The sequence below is a fragment of the Thermobia domestica genome, chromosome 18 (genome assembly GCF_964235325.1).
Source record: "Thermobia domestica chromosome 18, izTheDome1.hap1.1, whole genome shotgun sequence".
In the NCBI taxonomy this organism is placed as follows: Eukaryota; Metazoa; Arthropoda; class Insecta; order Zygentoma; family Lepismatidae; genus Thermobia; species Thermobia domestica.
This window is the reverse complement of record NC_137471.1, coordinates 17,035,946-17,053,175: the sequence shown is the minus strand read 5'-3', so window position 1 is coordinate 17,053,175 and position 17,230 is coordinate 17,035,946. Positions and strand designations below refer to the sequence as shown.

At 35.4% G+C, this 17,230-nt stretch overlaps 1 protein-coding gene across 6 annotated transcripts in view; it reads left to right on the top strand.

The window, feature by feature from the left end:
- Positions 1 to 17,230, top strand: part of Mgtor (nuclear basket protein megator) — a 139,129-nt gene that overhangs the window by 39,666 nt on the left and 82,233 nt on the right. For all 6 annotated transcript variants that reach the window (XR_014129185.1, XR_014129184.1, XM_081746301.1 and 3 more), the window contains exons 10-14: positions 5,138 to 5,284; positions 7,424 to 7,567; positions 9,940 to 10,008; positions 13,007 to 13,149; positions 15,037 to 15,208. Coding sequence is in view for 4 of the 6 variants with exons in the window: in XM_081746301.1 (XP_081602427.1) it covers positions 5,138 to 5,284; positions 7,424 to 7,567; positions 9,940 to 10,008; positions 13,007 to 13,149; positions 15,037 to 15,208 (675 nt within the window). In the remaining 2 variants the exon portion in view is untranslated. The remainder of the gene's footprint in view (positions 1 to 5,137; positions 5,285 to 7,423; positions 7,568 to 9,939; positions 10,009 to 13,006; positions 13,150 to 15,036; positions 15,209 to 17,230) is intronic.

Here is a 17,230-nt window from a genome sequence, read left to right as displayed (position 1 = left end):
TTTCCAAAAAGTCGCGTCCCTCGTTTCTGCAGCGTTCAAATTTGCAACATTTGATCGAACCCTTGCCTCTTTTTGATCGTCAATAAGCATTTGTGGAATCTTGCTTTAACTTTAAAAAAAAAAAAAGTGTAAATGAATTAAATAATAATGAATTGAATTGATTTAATTGTTTGTGTTTTTGTATGATGTTCCCTTTCCTTGAGATTACATGCTATGTTGAATGTATCACTGACTAGTGACACCGAACCTACTGGGCCCGTATGGGCTCGTCATCAACAGTCACTGATACACTCACCAAGCCGATCATCTACGGAAAATAGAACTCAAATTTGGCCCGAAATATAAAGCTTCCAAACTCTCTTCCATCTCGACTCACAGTCCGATATCCGGGCCTGCAGTTCATCATTCACATCCCATCCGGAAATAGGTTGTGAACCACGACTACAGACACAGGACACCGACCTACGAGCGGAGCTGGCAATGAGCACAATGAAGATCTTAGTGTTGTCTGTGAAAGCCCTATCTGAATTAAAAAAAAAAAAATCTTGAAAACAGAATTTTGTAATTTAAAAAAAAAAAATCCAAACTAAGATTTTGATAGAAACCGATAAAATGAGAAATTTTCTACAGATTCGGTTGTTTTCAACTCGGTCACACTAAGGAAAGTCTCTTCCCTGAATTTCACAGCTATTTCATTTCCCCAGTAAACTTATTCTGTACATACTGCTCTTTGTTTTGATCATGCTTCGCATGCATACCAAAAACATCGACTATGTATTTCTATCACTTCTTAAAATTACAAGATAGTTAGATTTCGTATTCGAAAAGAAAGATGCGTTCACGGCTAGTAAGTTTTATTCTTCAAAATATTCATGAATGTATTATTGGACAAAATATTCGATAACAGGAAAATATTTACATTAAACTGACATACCCATCTAAATAACATTTAATAAGATCGATTTCTATACTTTTCAGAGCCGAAACATTCTTTACTTTAGCTCATATTCTCGAAATATTCATATTCTTTGATATTCTTTTAATATTCTTGCCTTCTAGAACATTGACATTGTATCGACACGCAAAAACAAACAAAAGGACACAATAGAAATACAATACACTACTGAAAATAAAAACTTCACTGCCTACATGTTGTGGTTAGCTAATTTCACTCTTATATATATATTCTTTGGTGCTTACACTCCTCTGTGCATCGAGATTGCGGCCGGCGTAGAGGATTTACGCTCTTCGCAACCTCTTTTCAGCTCGGACCCACTTGACAATCTAGCACAGGCAAAACATTCATGTACATATTGACATACTTAAACCTAAAGCCCTACTCTAACTATACTAACTTAATCTAAACAAGCATATATATATAAAAAAATATCACACATATATTTCATAAAGCACCATACTTATTCTGCATTTATATTTTGTTTTGTTTCGCTACCACATTCATACCGAAGACGCAGTGGTCAATTTTGCATCAGTGTCGCTCTGAATGTATATTGAGTTTATTAAAAAAAAAAAAAGAAAAAGGCATTTACTAGTAATTATTAAAAAAACTGCAATTTCTAACTTGATGGGTATCAGATTTTAAAATATTACGTAGGTTTAGCCTATTGCTGGAAGTTTTCAGTTACCGGTACGCAAAATGCATGTACCCTTGCACTTGACAGCAGCCGTGAATCTGACACTTGTCTACGAAATCAACATTCATAATCATTCTATTTCAAAAACCAAAGAAAACATGCCGAAATAAATAAAACTTAATTTTGAGTTACCGAAAATGAATAATTTCTAAGATTTTGGGGAATCTAAAACATCTTTCTTCACTGGGGAAAAATGTGTGTGTGGTACACACATTTTTCTTGAGATTACAACAATCGCTCTGTGCTGAGATTCTAGCTTTCTTTTCCCCCCCATCGAATGAAAACACGGTGTCACATTGCCTGAATCTACATGTGTGCGGCGTTGAGGGAAACTTTACGCACTTAATGCTTCATATTACGGATATTACACGTACACCAGAAAATATATTCACACATGTTTGTTTGTCAGAATGAGGAAAATTTTGAAGCCCAAATACCTGGAGTGAGTTTCACTTTCACTATTTCTTACTTACTTGAATCCTCTTCTTACACAGAGACTGAACGGATATATTAACAACAAAAAAAAGTTCCTGACGACTTCTCCACTAGAGATTCCTGGGAAACTCTCAAATCGTGGTCTCAAAACAGTTTAGGAAATCAACTCCTACAACACCTATCCAGAAAAAGCCATCGAGCGTTGCTTGACTTCTTCTTCCTCGATGTCTGCACAACTACTCAATGTTCCCTCTCCTTCACCGTCTCCTCTGGCTTCTCTTAGGTTCTCTGGCTGACCGAGAACGCAAAATTTGCTAAGGAGCTCATTCCGTAACACTAGACATCTACCATGCTAGTATACATTATGTTATACGAAATCACTTCACAATTGGAATATTACTGGATTAATAATTTTATCGAAAACACCAAACACAGCACGTTTGTCTCTGATGACAATTTCCAATATTCGCCAGAACGAAGAATTTATCACAATTTAACGTAATCACAAATTATTCCACTATTTCTGCAGACGCTAAACATTGCACGTCTGACTCCTGAAATGGCTGACGCCGTAAGACAAAGAGTTACATGAAGATGATCCCTAATTGGGAGATAATCATGACGTAATGATCGGATGATAGGCTTCTGAGTGAAGATCAAAGAAAACCGAAATCTCAGCCGCAGCTGTGATTGTGGATTATCCAATCAAATAACTTTACTTCGAAACAAAGAGATGCACCAAGAAGAAATTATGGCTGACTTTCTTAATTTGGAATTTTGAAGAAGATTTTACGAAATAAAATTTTTAGCTTTCTTGTGAAGATTCCCTATGCCGAAATATGAATAGAAATGAACTGAAAACCATTGAAAAAGCTGAAATATACACTTATTTGTCTAAAATAATGGCATATTCATGGATAAATGCGTAAAATATATATAATATAATTAATAATCATGTAATCTTCATATAACATCCATTGAAACGATCTGTTTTACTAAAATTACGCAAAATTCTCGACCTACGGTTTTCTCTACTATAAATAAAATTTCTCTTACATTCTAAATAAATTTTAAACTTTTCCCTGCCAATATACAAGGTGCTCAAAAGCATCGGGCCATGTTACGTTATGCTGAGCATAAGGTAACATTGCGATGAGGGATTTCACAATTACCCGGTGCTGTTCAACCGAAAATTCCATGTCCCTGGGCAGTATCAGAAACACGTCTTCCTCGTTCAGGCACTGTGACTCAACTGTTGCCACCTAGTAAGTAAAACCTGCACTGCTTAGAGATGAAGGATGGAGATCGTCGATACCATACTTTCTTCCCTGAAGTAATAAAAAATGTGGACTTTAGAACAGGGTGTCTATTGGTCACGAAAGTCACGAAGTCAGAAAACGGTCATGAAAGTCAAGAAATGTAGCTTTTGGGTCACGATTTTTTTTATTGGTATAAATATAAGTACAGACTGGGAAATTTTGTTCTATAAAACGTCAAGCTCAAGATTCATCATCAAAACTGTCTGTGGTCGGCTTTAGACGCTACAAAATCGCAAACAAAGCATGCTTCTATCGCATGTACGAAAATTCGGCTCAATTCGCACCCAAATTTGCTCTTGAGAATGTTACGAAATTGTATGGTTTGGTAAAGAAAAGGTCACAAAATTTCATTTTGGAATTTTAGTAGACACCCTGTAGAACGACACATACTTTTCGTGTACTCCTCGTATATATATTGGGTTTTCTTAAAACTGCGACTACGGACTACAGAGCACTATTTTACAAGTCAAAGTAAAACTAAATATATATATATATAATTGTATATCTTTCGGGTCTTCGTCTGGAGATCGAACTGCTCTAGATCAACCCTAGAGTTGTCTACCAATCCATCAGATACTAGTTACATCGATATTCTCTTCAGGTGGCAGTCAAAGTCAATAGACATTGACACTATTACCACTTATAACGTAATAATCAGTGTAGTTGCTTGATAGATTCGTAAAACAATACTAATTTACGACGTTGCCACAGAGTGAAATTTTTGATTTCCCAAAGCAACTGCAGGAGGCCTTAGAGGGTATACCATTATATAGCATTTTTCGCTTCATTTTGATTTGAAGAATAGAGCTATCTTGTCCGTGGGCGCCATTTTTTAAGAACACTAATGGTTTTTCACTAAATTAGGATTTGATCTAAAAGCATGCGTGTCTTAAAAAAGAACTTTACGAATATGTTTAATATGAGATTTTAATACTGTAAAATATCTTGTATTTTTTTCAAACAGTAGATCTGAATGATTTTGATTTACACTTCTTTTGAAAGTATGCTTCATTTCAAAGGGTTACAAAATTAAGGTATTTAAATAAAGATAGAAAATATGTTACTTCTAACAGGGTGTTAAATGACAAACTACTAAATTGTGCGTACTATTTTTAAAAACTCGTACACTGTCAGTATTTTCACGTTCCTAACACTGAAATTCGTAGCAAAAATAATCAGTGGTATCAAAATGAAAGCTTGTTAAAAATATGCAGATAAAGAATTGCCAACATTGACATTTTGTTTGTTTTTTTAGCTCAGGAGAATAATACAAATACGAATAAACTCTAAATATTGAAATATTGATTATCAGATTACTAGATTACTAGATTTACTAGATATTACTAGATTTGAGTCTAAGTTTTTGTCGATAGTTGCTGAATCTCCCATATACGTACAAGCGGACTTACTCTAGTAAATAAGACGTGTCATGAGCGATGTGTATCAATACTGCCTATTTACTAATGATGTCTTTCATTGTATATATATATATATAATTTCGTTAAACCGTTAAACACGGCAAATTTAGTAATATGGTTTTCTTTAAATGGGGGTTTATAAAATGTAGCGTTACTTTTCAGGTTCATATTAATTTTTCGTTAAATATGGAAACGTAAAATAGGTATATATTTTTTGCTATAGTTTATCATAATAATACTATTATAAGTTTCATTGTAAATTAACTATGTATATAACGTGAGAAAGACTATAAGTTGTTGAATTTTCCAGTTGATTTCGAAGAAGCTGGTGACGTTCAAAGACATCCAGGAGCTCCAGCAACAGAATCAGCAGTTGCTCGCGGTGGTGCGAGACTTAAGCGAGAAAAAGGAGGCAGCTGAGCGCACGGAACCCTCGGCTTCAGAGCAGGAATTACGGGTAACTGTTCTTGTCTTTTTGATGGTAAAACAAGAGACAGTAGATTTAAGGGAGGGCCGAAAATACTGGGCGACTGGAAATAGAGTCGAGCCTCTGGCTTTTTTCTGGCGTTAGTACCTGCTAGTGTTTTGATTTTGGTGTCCTTGATCGAATTAAAAACAAACTATAATAAATTTGTTATTAAGTTCAAAATTTTCAGTTTGCCGTGAACTTTAACATGAATGGCCTATCATTAGGAAACTTTGATTCATCCAGAAAAATGACAATTGAGGAGTTTGATGCAATAAGTCTGAAACATGCAGTTGGAGAAAAACGATGTTGAAAATTTAAGTAGTGTTTATTTTCTTACATAAAACAATGTAATATGCAGCATTTTATTCCGATATTGAATTGAAATGTTACCAGGAGGCTAAACAAGTATGACAAAAGCCACAAATGCGTTTGATACAAAAAGGGCGTAAACTCGCTTACGCCCTTATTATATCAAGCTCCACAATTGTTATTTCAGTGCTCAAACTACAAGATATATACATCGACGTAAAACACACACTGCTGTTTTGTAAAGCTTCAATTATTTGTCCGTCCATTGGTGTTACTATTCAGAGATAGCCTGTAGACTGAAGTAAACTTTTAATATCTATACAGGGTGTTTCAAAACAACACCTACAACGTTTGGGAGGTGATTCCTGACACCAAGATAAGACCAAAACTATAGACCAACTTGGGTGCAAAAATTCTTCCTTTCGGAGTTATGGGCTGCCGAAAACATGAAGAAATGAAGTTTAAAGGTCCATAATTCTAAAACTGTGGCACCTACCGTACGTAGTCGGGTCAAGACTTCACTTAACTAATATGTGCGCTATCCAAAAATACATGTTTCAGAATGCTAAGATACTCACGCAACAACATTTATAGAGGGTGTTTCGCTGCGGTCATATAATTTGAAGTACTCACCAACAACCCCTATAAAAATTGTTCCAGAGGTACTGCAGGATTCTGAAACATGGATTTTTGGATGGGGCACATAATAGTTCCTAAGTAAAGTCTTGACCCGACTGCGGTAGGTCCCATAGTTTTGGAGCTATGAACCTTTAAATTTCATTTTTTTTTATGTTTTAGGCAGCGTATAACTCTGAAAGGAAGCATTTTTGCACCCAGGTTGGTCTGTACTTTTCGTCTTATCTTGGTATCAGGAATCACCTCCCAAATGTTGTCGGTTATTTTGAAACACCCTGTATATAAACCAGTAAATATTATTTTAAGGCCCAAAGGCTTAGGTTTATGTATCAAATTGCATTTGTATTAAGTATTATTTTAAAAGTATATATCTTGAACTGTTTTTTTAAAATTCATTTTATTTTGTATAAATTGCGAATTCTGCCCAAACTAGAATATCTCGCCAGCCTTTCAAGTTACGGAGATGAAACTCTTGTATAAATTACTTATTAAAAATAAGTGGTCATGGGTGATCCGGAGTTTAAAAAAATCCTTTTTTAAAGGGGCAGTTTCTAAAATATTTTAATTTCTCATTTTTTATAAAATTAGTGAGGGAATATCTCAGCTGTTAATATACTAGTCATCGAGCATTGTCACACTAGTGTATTAGAAAAGCAGGAAGGCGAAGTCTTCGTGTGAATTGACTTTTCTAAGAAGTATCTATTCGTGGGTTGGAACTGTGCAGTCTTCCTTTTCGTTTCTCTCTTTTTATTCATTCAAAAACTTGATAATAACCCGTGTAACTTCGCAATATTACGTAAAGAAGAGAGAAATAATAATAATAAAAAAGTATTTTTATAATTAAACTACATCTGTTTAAGCTGCAAATAATCAATAATATAAAATTTGAATTATTTCTTTAAAAGAGTATATATTACTAGGAAAGTAATTATATAGTTAATAATTGAGCGTATGGAACACATCATAATATATATCAAAAACTAACCTGGATAATGTTCATTTCTAAAAGAATTCTTGCTGATATTTCCAGTACGTCCCGCGGGTACTCTTCTTCGGAGCTAAGACTTAAGAATATGCTCTATTCCGCTATCCACGTGTTTATATTTTCTGAATATAAATTTTATAGTTGTTTAGAGTCAACAGATATAGAGTCGACATAACTTATCTTCCTTTTCTTTACAGGAGAAAATGGCTGCAGCATTGGAAGACTTGGAGATCACTAGAAGAGAATTTGATAAATTGAAGGAAATGGCTACAGGGTTTGAACGGCAGCGAGATATGTATCGCACTTTGTATAATCGATTTGCACAAGATAATCCTAAGAGTGTAAGTAGCTCCTTAAACCAAAGTGTATGAATAGAACCTAATGAAGCAGTTGTTGCACTTTGTAACTCAACCGTTCCGGTAGGCGTTTTTGATGTAGATTCAGTTGATTCTGTCAGCGATTATTCCGGTTTTCCACAAATGTTCCGAGTACGTGTGTAATATGAGTTATCAAGAAACTGGCTTATATTGCTGTAAATGTCGATTTTGAAATACAGAGACTTTAACTTTTTTTTTTTTTTGTTTGTTAAGTACAGGGAAAGTGATTTCAGTGTATACGTCATTTGTCATTTATGCAAATATATTGTTGTATTGATACGGTAAAGTCGCCTTCCTTTGCGTATTATGTATATCCATATGTGCAACTCTACTGAGTAGAGAAACGATGTGTATATTTATTTCGTAAACTTTATTACAAGTCAACATAATACTGTGTCGTCTATGATTAAATGTAGGAGGCGTTAGGAAGTTGAATGCTCACTGATCTTATTTCATCCTTTTTAGACTTGCTGACTGTTGTGCATAAGTAATGGAAAAACGGCTATATCCGTTCATCTGTTTGTCGACAGATATCGGGGAAAAACGGTAAAAGAGAACGAGAAACTACTTTCTGATTTGGATTCAGCGTCATAAAAATAAATGAAATCTTTGAGTTTTACGTCAATGTCTCCTAGGCTTAAGGAGACGATGATGATGAGAAATGAATGAAATGGTGGAATGAAGAAAGTGGGAGGAAACGGGAGAACCCCGAGGAAATCCACGCACACGGTGTTTGCCCACCACGAAATTCACTTGGTACGAGCTAGGATCGAACCAGGGACCCCATGCACCAGAGGTGAACACTCTTCCACTGAGCCACAGCGGTCCCTCGTCCTAAGAATAGGTTTCACATCCTATTCAATTCCTGTTGCCACTACATGTGACAGTTATTACCATTTTCGGATTCAGCGATTATCACAATAGAGCAATAGAGGATAGCGAGAAAGAGAATTTTGATTTGGATTCGGTGTTTCAGGAAGAGACCCTTGTCTAACCTTATCATTCCACTAAAACCTGAAGTGGTTAAACTAGGGTTGCCATATTTTGAAGTGCCAAAATGTGGACACCCTTTCATCTAGCTAACTCGGTAGATAAACGAACCATACAATAAAAATACAATAGATATAATAAATTAAAATATAATAATATCTTCACAAAATGCTAATATACCGAAGTCTTGTAGAAACAGCTGGAAGTGTAGATACAGAAGGAACGGAACGCTGTTACCAATGAGATAATGACATTACAAATAATAAAATTAATCACTGGTGTGCCATCCCTTCGTGGGCATGAGCCTGCTTCAACGCATGTTATACGGCGGAACTGCGTCTAGCGTAGTGACGAAAATTTGGCCAACGGTTCACGTCGCTACAGATATCAAGAGCTTAGACCTCGTAGCTGTCACATCTCTATTCACGTGACTTCCCAATTTGCATCACGACGCTGGGTCAACTCCGAAAATTAGGGGACATCGACCGGGAACGAACTCAGGACCACGCGGATGGGAGTCCATCTCCCCGCAAACAGATCGTATTAGGATGACAGTATACGTGAGCTTAGAAAATACGGACGAATCATCAGAGAATTAGGGAAAATGTATGAAGATGCTGAAAATGCCTACATGTCTGCATAAATGCTTGATGTGTACTAAGTCTAAGTTGAAATCCAGTGCAAATTTTGGGTTTAACTTTGTTCCTCATGAAACAAAAGTAGTAGAAAATAGCGACGAACTGTTCCTTCATTAGTTATATCTTGGCTCTAATCCCTCCGTTGTCACCGGAAGTGGTAGAAATATACAATCAATGTTGAGCATCAGAGAGCGAAAACAGTAATAGATATTCTGAATGATTTTCTGCTATGAATTTACAGTCCCAAGAATTAGTTAAGTCTCAGCTATAATTGTGCTAATGAAACTGGAAATAGTAAAATCTAGCACTTCAGGTTTATGTTGATCTCTTAAGGAACAAAACTTGTAATAGCAAGAAACGGTTTCCTTGGTATGAATGTGAATGCCCCAAGAATATGTTCAATCTCAGTTTTAATCGCTGTATTCAAACTAGAAGTTACAGAAATTTTTGCTTTCGGTTTTTATAGAGCGAGATTGTTATTATTTCTTTAAAAGAATAGATTCAGGATCCCAAGTGTATGTTCCATTTCTTAACCCTTACTCCTGGTTAGAGTATTGAACCCTTATAATTGGAAAGTGTTCTAGGTTTTTTTTTTTTTTTTTTTTGTTACTTGACTATGGATTTTACCATGTATTATTACGTCGTTTTATTTTCGCAATAATATATAGTAAAATGATGATAATAATTGCTAATACTTTCTATTTCCAGGATGCAGTTCCATCATCGTCACCAGTAGCAGTACCAGCTCCAGCAGAACAAGATAAAGTAGTAGAAAAGGTAATGTTTTGGCCTATTATATTTGTAATTTCAAATTGGAATAAACGTTTCCGTGCACACATGTCCTATAGAAAAGGTTTAGTAAGATAACATTGGAACTTAGAATAGATAAAATAGAATCAAGGTTATTCTTACACTGACGGGACGTTCAGATACACTGAACACAGTCTCCTTTTCATACACACCTCATTGGCAGAAACTCAACACAAACGTTAAAACTTTACAGACATACGCAATTGCAAAGCACAACCTTCGTGTTGCATAGTACAAAACAGATGGCAGCGCTTGTTCGTCAGTGGTTTCAGCACGGTGGTGGTTACGTAATAAATTTATTACATGATTCAATATAATATTTCGTTTTATAACAACACTAAAGTGACTGGTCTTTTGTGGAATCTTTATATTGTCCACACGTATACTCCTAACAGTGATGTTCATAATCGTACAAGAAATACTCGTAGAACTTGGAAATTCTGAATAAAATATGTTGTTGAATGATTCTTATATCAGGTTTTCCAAAAGTAGTGAGCCTTTTGCATACGACATGGTGTTAGTGCCTAAGGAAAAAGTATTGGAATTCTTATAAATTAGACGTAAGTTATTGCACCGTGAAGATGAATGAGCTTTCCGCTAAACTGTTCTACATTTTACATTTTTATTTCGATAAAGGTGCAAATGCTACGCAGGCCCGTGAAGAAATTTGTGCTGTTTATTGGAAAGATACGTCGTCATAAGTAACAGCCAAAAGATTGTTCAGTCATTTCGTTCTGGAAATTTCATTGTCCAAAATGTTTCTTGTAATGGTCGACCCAACACATCAGGTCGAGCAAGACCGGCGAGTAAGCAATTATGAGATCGCCAATGACCTAAGCATCCATCATCAATCACTGTTAAATCATTTGGACTACAAAAAGAAAATCGACGGTTGGGTACCACGTGATCTGACTCAAAAACATTTGCTTAATTGAAGTTCTATCTGCGAATCTATTGAAACGTAACAAACTCAAGCCCTTTTTTGAGAGGTTGATCACGAGTGATGAAACGTGGATAACCTACCACAACAAAAAGAACGTAGTCGAAGTGAAAAGCTCCACTGTTTGTGGCAAAGCCCATACTTACGCCTAGGAAAGTTATGTTGTGCGTTTGAAACGTGCATGACGAGTGCTGCCGTCATGCAGAACTATAGAATTAAATCTATGCCGTCAACAATTAGCCTGAGTGCATCTAGCAATTAAATTTTTAAAAAATAAACGCCCGGAAATGGTCAACAGAGAGGGTGTCGTATACCACGCTGACAGCGCCAGATCGCGACTTGAGTGGGAGGTTTTAATGCACCCATCGTATAGCCTGGACCGAGCACCGTCAGATTCACTTATTTTGGTCTATGCAGAACTTCCTGATTGGTGTTTAGTTAGTTTCAAAAGACGCTTGCGTAAACCGTGATTATTTTTTTTTTTAAATACCAGAAAAGTGGCTAAAGGTATAATAGTTTTTGTAGTGGCAAGAGAAATTATCGCGATAAGTAATCCCGAGGATCGAACCTGGTATCCACTCAACACTCATGAACAGATAGCTCCGCCAAAATTCAACCTTACAACAAGCAAAAACTATGAATACATAAATGTTGTTTCCCTGCGAGTTACGATGTTATTCAAACAATACAAAGTTTTGCTTCAATCACACCGAAACAACTACAACTACTACTATATCAAAGATTATATTAAGATGGACATTGATGGAACTTAGACTGACGAACTACCCACAAATTATGAAATTTAAGGATACGTATGAAGAAAATGCATATTGATCTGGTTTTCTGTATTTCCTCTTAAATGTTTTTCTTTTTCTTACAACTTCATACTTACGATCAATTAGGTACAAATAAGGATAGAAATTACAGTAACAGCTTATAATTGTTCAATTTTGTTTCACCGGATTACAAGCACAGTTAATGAGCAGGCCATCGCTAGCACAATGGATGTCAGTTCTCCCGCTCTTGCTGCTCACATCACTCAGCTCCGCCCATAGATTTCTTACGCAAGCAAAAATTCGTCTGCTATAGCACGTCTCATTGGCTGTGACGTTCTCATGACGTAGCAGCAGTTTAGATGAGAACGTGTTACAAAGGTGGTTCTCACGGTAAAGCTTGAGAAAGAACAATGAGCCATTGTAACAAAAAAAAAAAGATAAATGAAAATTGATAACTAAAATGCACTTATAAGCTTCACTGTTATAACAGAGCTACAGAAAATAAAAATGAATGCTTCCAGATTTTGTTGGAAACAAAAATCACTATAAAGGTCATCGAAGAAAATAGTGCATATGTCGTTTCAAACCTCAAACGTATTCTCAGTTTTGACTTCCAAATGCTCAGTACTATTTAGACTACCTGTTACTAATATTTTTGCCATATGGAACGAATTAATGGTATACCTATTATTTTCTGTGCAAAATTTCCATTCAATGAGAAAAGCAAAAAGCTAATACTCACCGTAAAAGATATATAGCAGAATTTCATCTACATGTAACAGGTAGCGCTTTCGAAAGAAGGTTCTTCCATCTTCGGCCTGTTAAAGACTCAAAAAGGATTTAAAAACATGAAGTGTACAATGACAGTGAGTGTCCATTCCTGTGTGTTTAGTGTTTGACAGAAGATTTGTTTTCTACATATTTTAACCATTTTTTACCCTTCCTTCATGTTTTTAAATCCTTTTTGAGTCTTTAACAGGCCGAAGATGGAAGAACCTTCTTCCGAAAGCGCTACATGTTACATGTATAAGAAATTCTGCTATATATATATCTTTTGCGGTGAGTATTAGCTTTTTGCTTTTCTGATTGAATATCATCACCGCTTGCAATATTGTGATAATTTCCATTAAATTTATGAGAATTTTGTGATAGGACTGGTTTCCTGAAACGAATTAACGTTTTATAGTTTGGGAAGCATTGAAAATAAAGGATTTGGATAACTCCTTTGTATTTCTTTCTTCGTTTTCAGCTTCAAAATGAGTTGAAGGATCATCAGAGGCAGTTGAAGTATATGAAAGAAGACTACGATAGTTTCAAGCAGGAAAAACGCATCAATACCAAAATGTTAGAGGATCAAATGGAGAAGATGAGGGAAGAAATTACCAGATTAAGGTTATTACTTATTTCTTCAAACGTACAGTATTCAATAGTTAAATTAATTAATTCTTTTATTATATATATTATTTTACTTTATTTTATTAATTTGTTAATTCTATTTATTTGTTCTATTTTATTTTATATTTCGTTTTTTGTTTTATTTTATTATTGTGACACATAGTTGAAATTCCAAATATATTAACACTTGTCCAAATTGAAATCCGTAAATACAAATATGATGTACCTATTATATATATATATATATATATATATATATATATATATATATATATTCAAAGCAATTATACTTCAATAATTTTCTTTTTATGTATATCAACAGAAGATATTCAACTAACTTGTTTAAAGGATTCTACGGAATATCATCGATAAGGATTATCAATCAGAATTAGATAATCGAGCAAGCATGTTCATTATATCTTACGTGTAACAAACAAAGTGTAATGGGGAATACAGTCTTAACATCAAACCAAACCTTACGACTGGGTTCCAAAATAAGAATAAGAGTAAGATAGAAATTTCGTCTACTATGCTTACCATCGTCTGTACGATACTGGTTCGATTCTTTTCCTTCTAGATCTTCTTGCATGCCATGTCCTTTCTATTCTCTTCATTTGTCTTCAACCGTTTTCATATTAGTGGTACTGGACGTTTTATCTGATACACACAGAATGTCTTGCCAGGCATTTTTAAAACGGTGAGCCATATGAACTATATTTTCCCTAAGTAGAAGCTTTGCTTTGTTATAATTAAATATAAACTAATTATTTGCTGAGCAAAACTATATATTTTCATTAAAATTCAACACGTGTTACAGTTTCTCCAACTAACTCTTTGGCTTCATCAGATACTATGATACAGTATAACTGTACACTGGTATATACATACAACAGCTAAGATATCTGTTTATTTTAGTTAGTATTGAGGGCAAAAGATGCTATTTTACCTGGCACTAGTTACATAATAGAAAAAGAGGAAATGTTGTAAGGAATGTCATGAATAATCTTGATTTGTAAATGTAAATATTTACTTTTCTGTCGCTAGGAAGAAATGTTCCTTGATTCATCGTTATGACAGTGCTCCGATTGCTAAGGTAACAGTTTCGTTACCAAGCACTTGTTTATAAGTAATTATCAATATATAACTCGGCAAGATGCCGTATAATAAAGATGGGTATCCAATTACTGTAAAGTAATTGATAATTAAAGTGGAATATATTGAATTTTTAAGTGATTAAAACGTGTTTGTAATCCTTTTTATGTAGAGTATACTATAAGATTTTAACAAATCAAACTTGTGAGTGACGTTATATCTTGCAGAACAGAATCATAGGGCGTCAAACATGTTGATGTAACACTGCAGTAAAAGGTACCATTTGTCGTGGTTTGTAAATATGATTGAATGACATTGCAAAATGAGAGGTGAAAGATGGAATTGTCAACACTTTATGTACTTCAGAAGATAGCAAGGTAGTAAGATTTATGGTTAAATCCGCTCAAATACTAATTTCATTCTACAAATAAAAAGCTGTTATCTCGTAATCTTTCAATGGAGCCAGTGCATTCAATCCTTGGCCGTCTACCTTTTGTTTTTTCACCATCATAATCTACTAATACTTAGCATAGTACTTACGTCTTAGTTCTAAATTACAAGTGTCACTTCCATTTTCTTTTTATTATTATAAAGAGTTTTGTTTTAATCCTTCTGCAGTTGAAACTAATTTTTTTTCTTTAATGCAAACATGTGTTTAAAGTAACCGTTTTTTATTACAAAGAAAATTAATAGCAGGGTCTTGTGTGAAATGTTACATGTGGATAAGATCTAGAAATGTCTTGAGATACATATGCTGGTAAGTGTAATTTTTCGTTTTATTTTGTTTTCTAGCACCCAGAACGCGAAGCTGGCTTCCGCTCTGGAATACAGTGAAGAGCGTTTTAAGATCATCCAGGCTAATGCAAATTCTTTTAAGAAACAGATAACTGCTCTGGAGGAGAAGAATAACCACTCGTCCATTACAATTGCCAAACACGAACAAAGCATTATGAAGCTCAAAGATGTAAGTATTCTTGGTTTTCTTCTGTTTTGATCTTGTCTGTTGTTAAATCTGTTAATATGATTTGGTTTTAAACTATTCCTGTCTTCTTTTCCTCTACTTAAATAACTGACTTGAAAGCATTTTAATAAAAGAATTTGTCTAAGAAGGAACAGATAGTTTAAGTATAATAAAAATATATAGTAAAAAGAAAGGACGAGAAGATTTAATTCAATAGAATTTGGAATAGACGGATTCTACTTTTCACTGGTAATGTGTATATGGCTCAATCCTTTAAAGTAAGTTTTCAGTTCTATAAAAATTTTGATATTGCTGGAGATGAAAATGGCTCTTTCTTTTCTTGTATAAATTGTAAGTCGCGAAGAATCTTAATAAATTCTTTTTGTGCACTTTCAAAAGCTGGAAATAATAGTTGCATCTTTGAGAATATTGCAACAATGGTAAATTTTCAAAACAGGAAGAAAATATAGAGGTTTCAGATATTTGATATTGAAATACAGTAAAACCCTTCTCGTCCGCTCTCGGCTGATCTGCCACTCCGGTTAAGCTGAACTTGTCCCGAGTCGTCAGTTCATGGTGGGGAGCAGAGCACATTTAAAGACGTGATCCCCATTAAAGGAGTTGACTATGAATCGGACTTTCCTCTTATATACAAAGATACCGTCTATAAACTCAAGTGCAAAAGTTAAAAATAATGTATTTGCAGGATGCTTCAACTGGAGAAAACGGAGAATAAGCCATATATTGGTGGGAGCTGAATTCCTGATGGTAACAGATTGAAAACAGTATGAGAAAAGGTACTTAATGGGCAACAGGAACAAAAATGAACAGGACAATGATAATGAGGAAATGCACCGGCGTGATGTTCCACGATACGTACAGGGACATCAGTAGTGGGTGTAAATTCCCAGCATTTCGCGAATGGATTTTGGAGCCATATGACGGTGTGCAATTCGCCTAGCACCCATGTCTCGCGCATGTTCTAATGGGGTCAAATCTGGTGATTAAAAGAGTCAATCATATCGTCTGATATCCTGAGTCTTAAGATACTGTTGCACTATTCTAGCCCAATAAAGACTTGTATTATCATCCATTAGAATGAAATCAGAGCCCATTGCATCAGAGCCCGTCGTTCTCAATTCCTGAACAGACGTACATACCGAACTATAATGTCATCTCGATGAGGTATATCTGCGATGGTATCCCGTAAGAAGACATATGTACCGTGTTATGCAAAAATGAACTAAGCACCAAACTTTGAAAATCCATGTAAATGCGACGATTGGTTCCTGATACTCATTAGAACGTTTTGCACAATCGAAAAGAGAGGAAAACCAACACCTTTCAAAAAAAAAAAAAAAAAGTTCCAGACATTTTCCAGATCAATACACATTGAGAATCACTGGGAGACAAAACAGGACATGACTCCATTGTTCCTGGTTCCATGCTTGACCCTGTTTACAACACGCTTTGCTGGTCATTTGTCATGCACTTATCCTGGGGGGCGCGGTGGCTCAGTACTAGAGCGTTCACCTCCGGTGCTTGGGGTCCCTGGTTCGATCCCAGCTCGCGCCGTGTGGACAAACACCGTGCTCGTGGGTTTTCTCGAGGTTCTCCTGTTTCCTCCCACTTTCTTCATTCCACCATTTCACTCATCTCTCATCATCACCGTCTCCTTTAACCTAACCGGCATAACCGTGGGACGTAAAACTTAAAGATTTCATTTCATTTTTTCATACATTTATCCGTTTGTATACTTTTTGAAACTGTGGTCCCTGTAGCAGCTGTATGATCCCGACCGAGATCTGAGACAGTGCTGTCTATTGCACGTTGCTGTTAGGGGCAGAAAATAGTCCCCTTGGGTAGTGATACTATTTGTTCGGCAAACCTCCGAGAGACGTTTTCATTCAATTGGAATCGTTCTCAATTCCTTGAGATGACACTGTTTGACACAGTTCACACACACACCTCCGACGATTCTCCCAGGCATGGCATTGTGAGTATGATTTCTTGTGTATGATAACT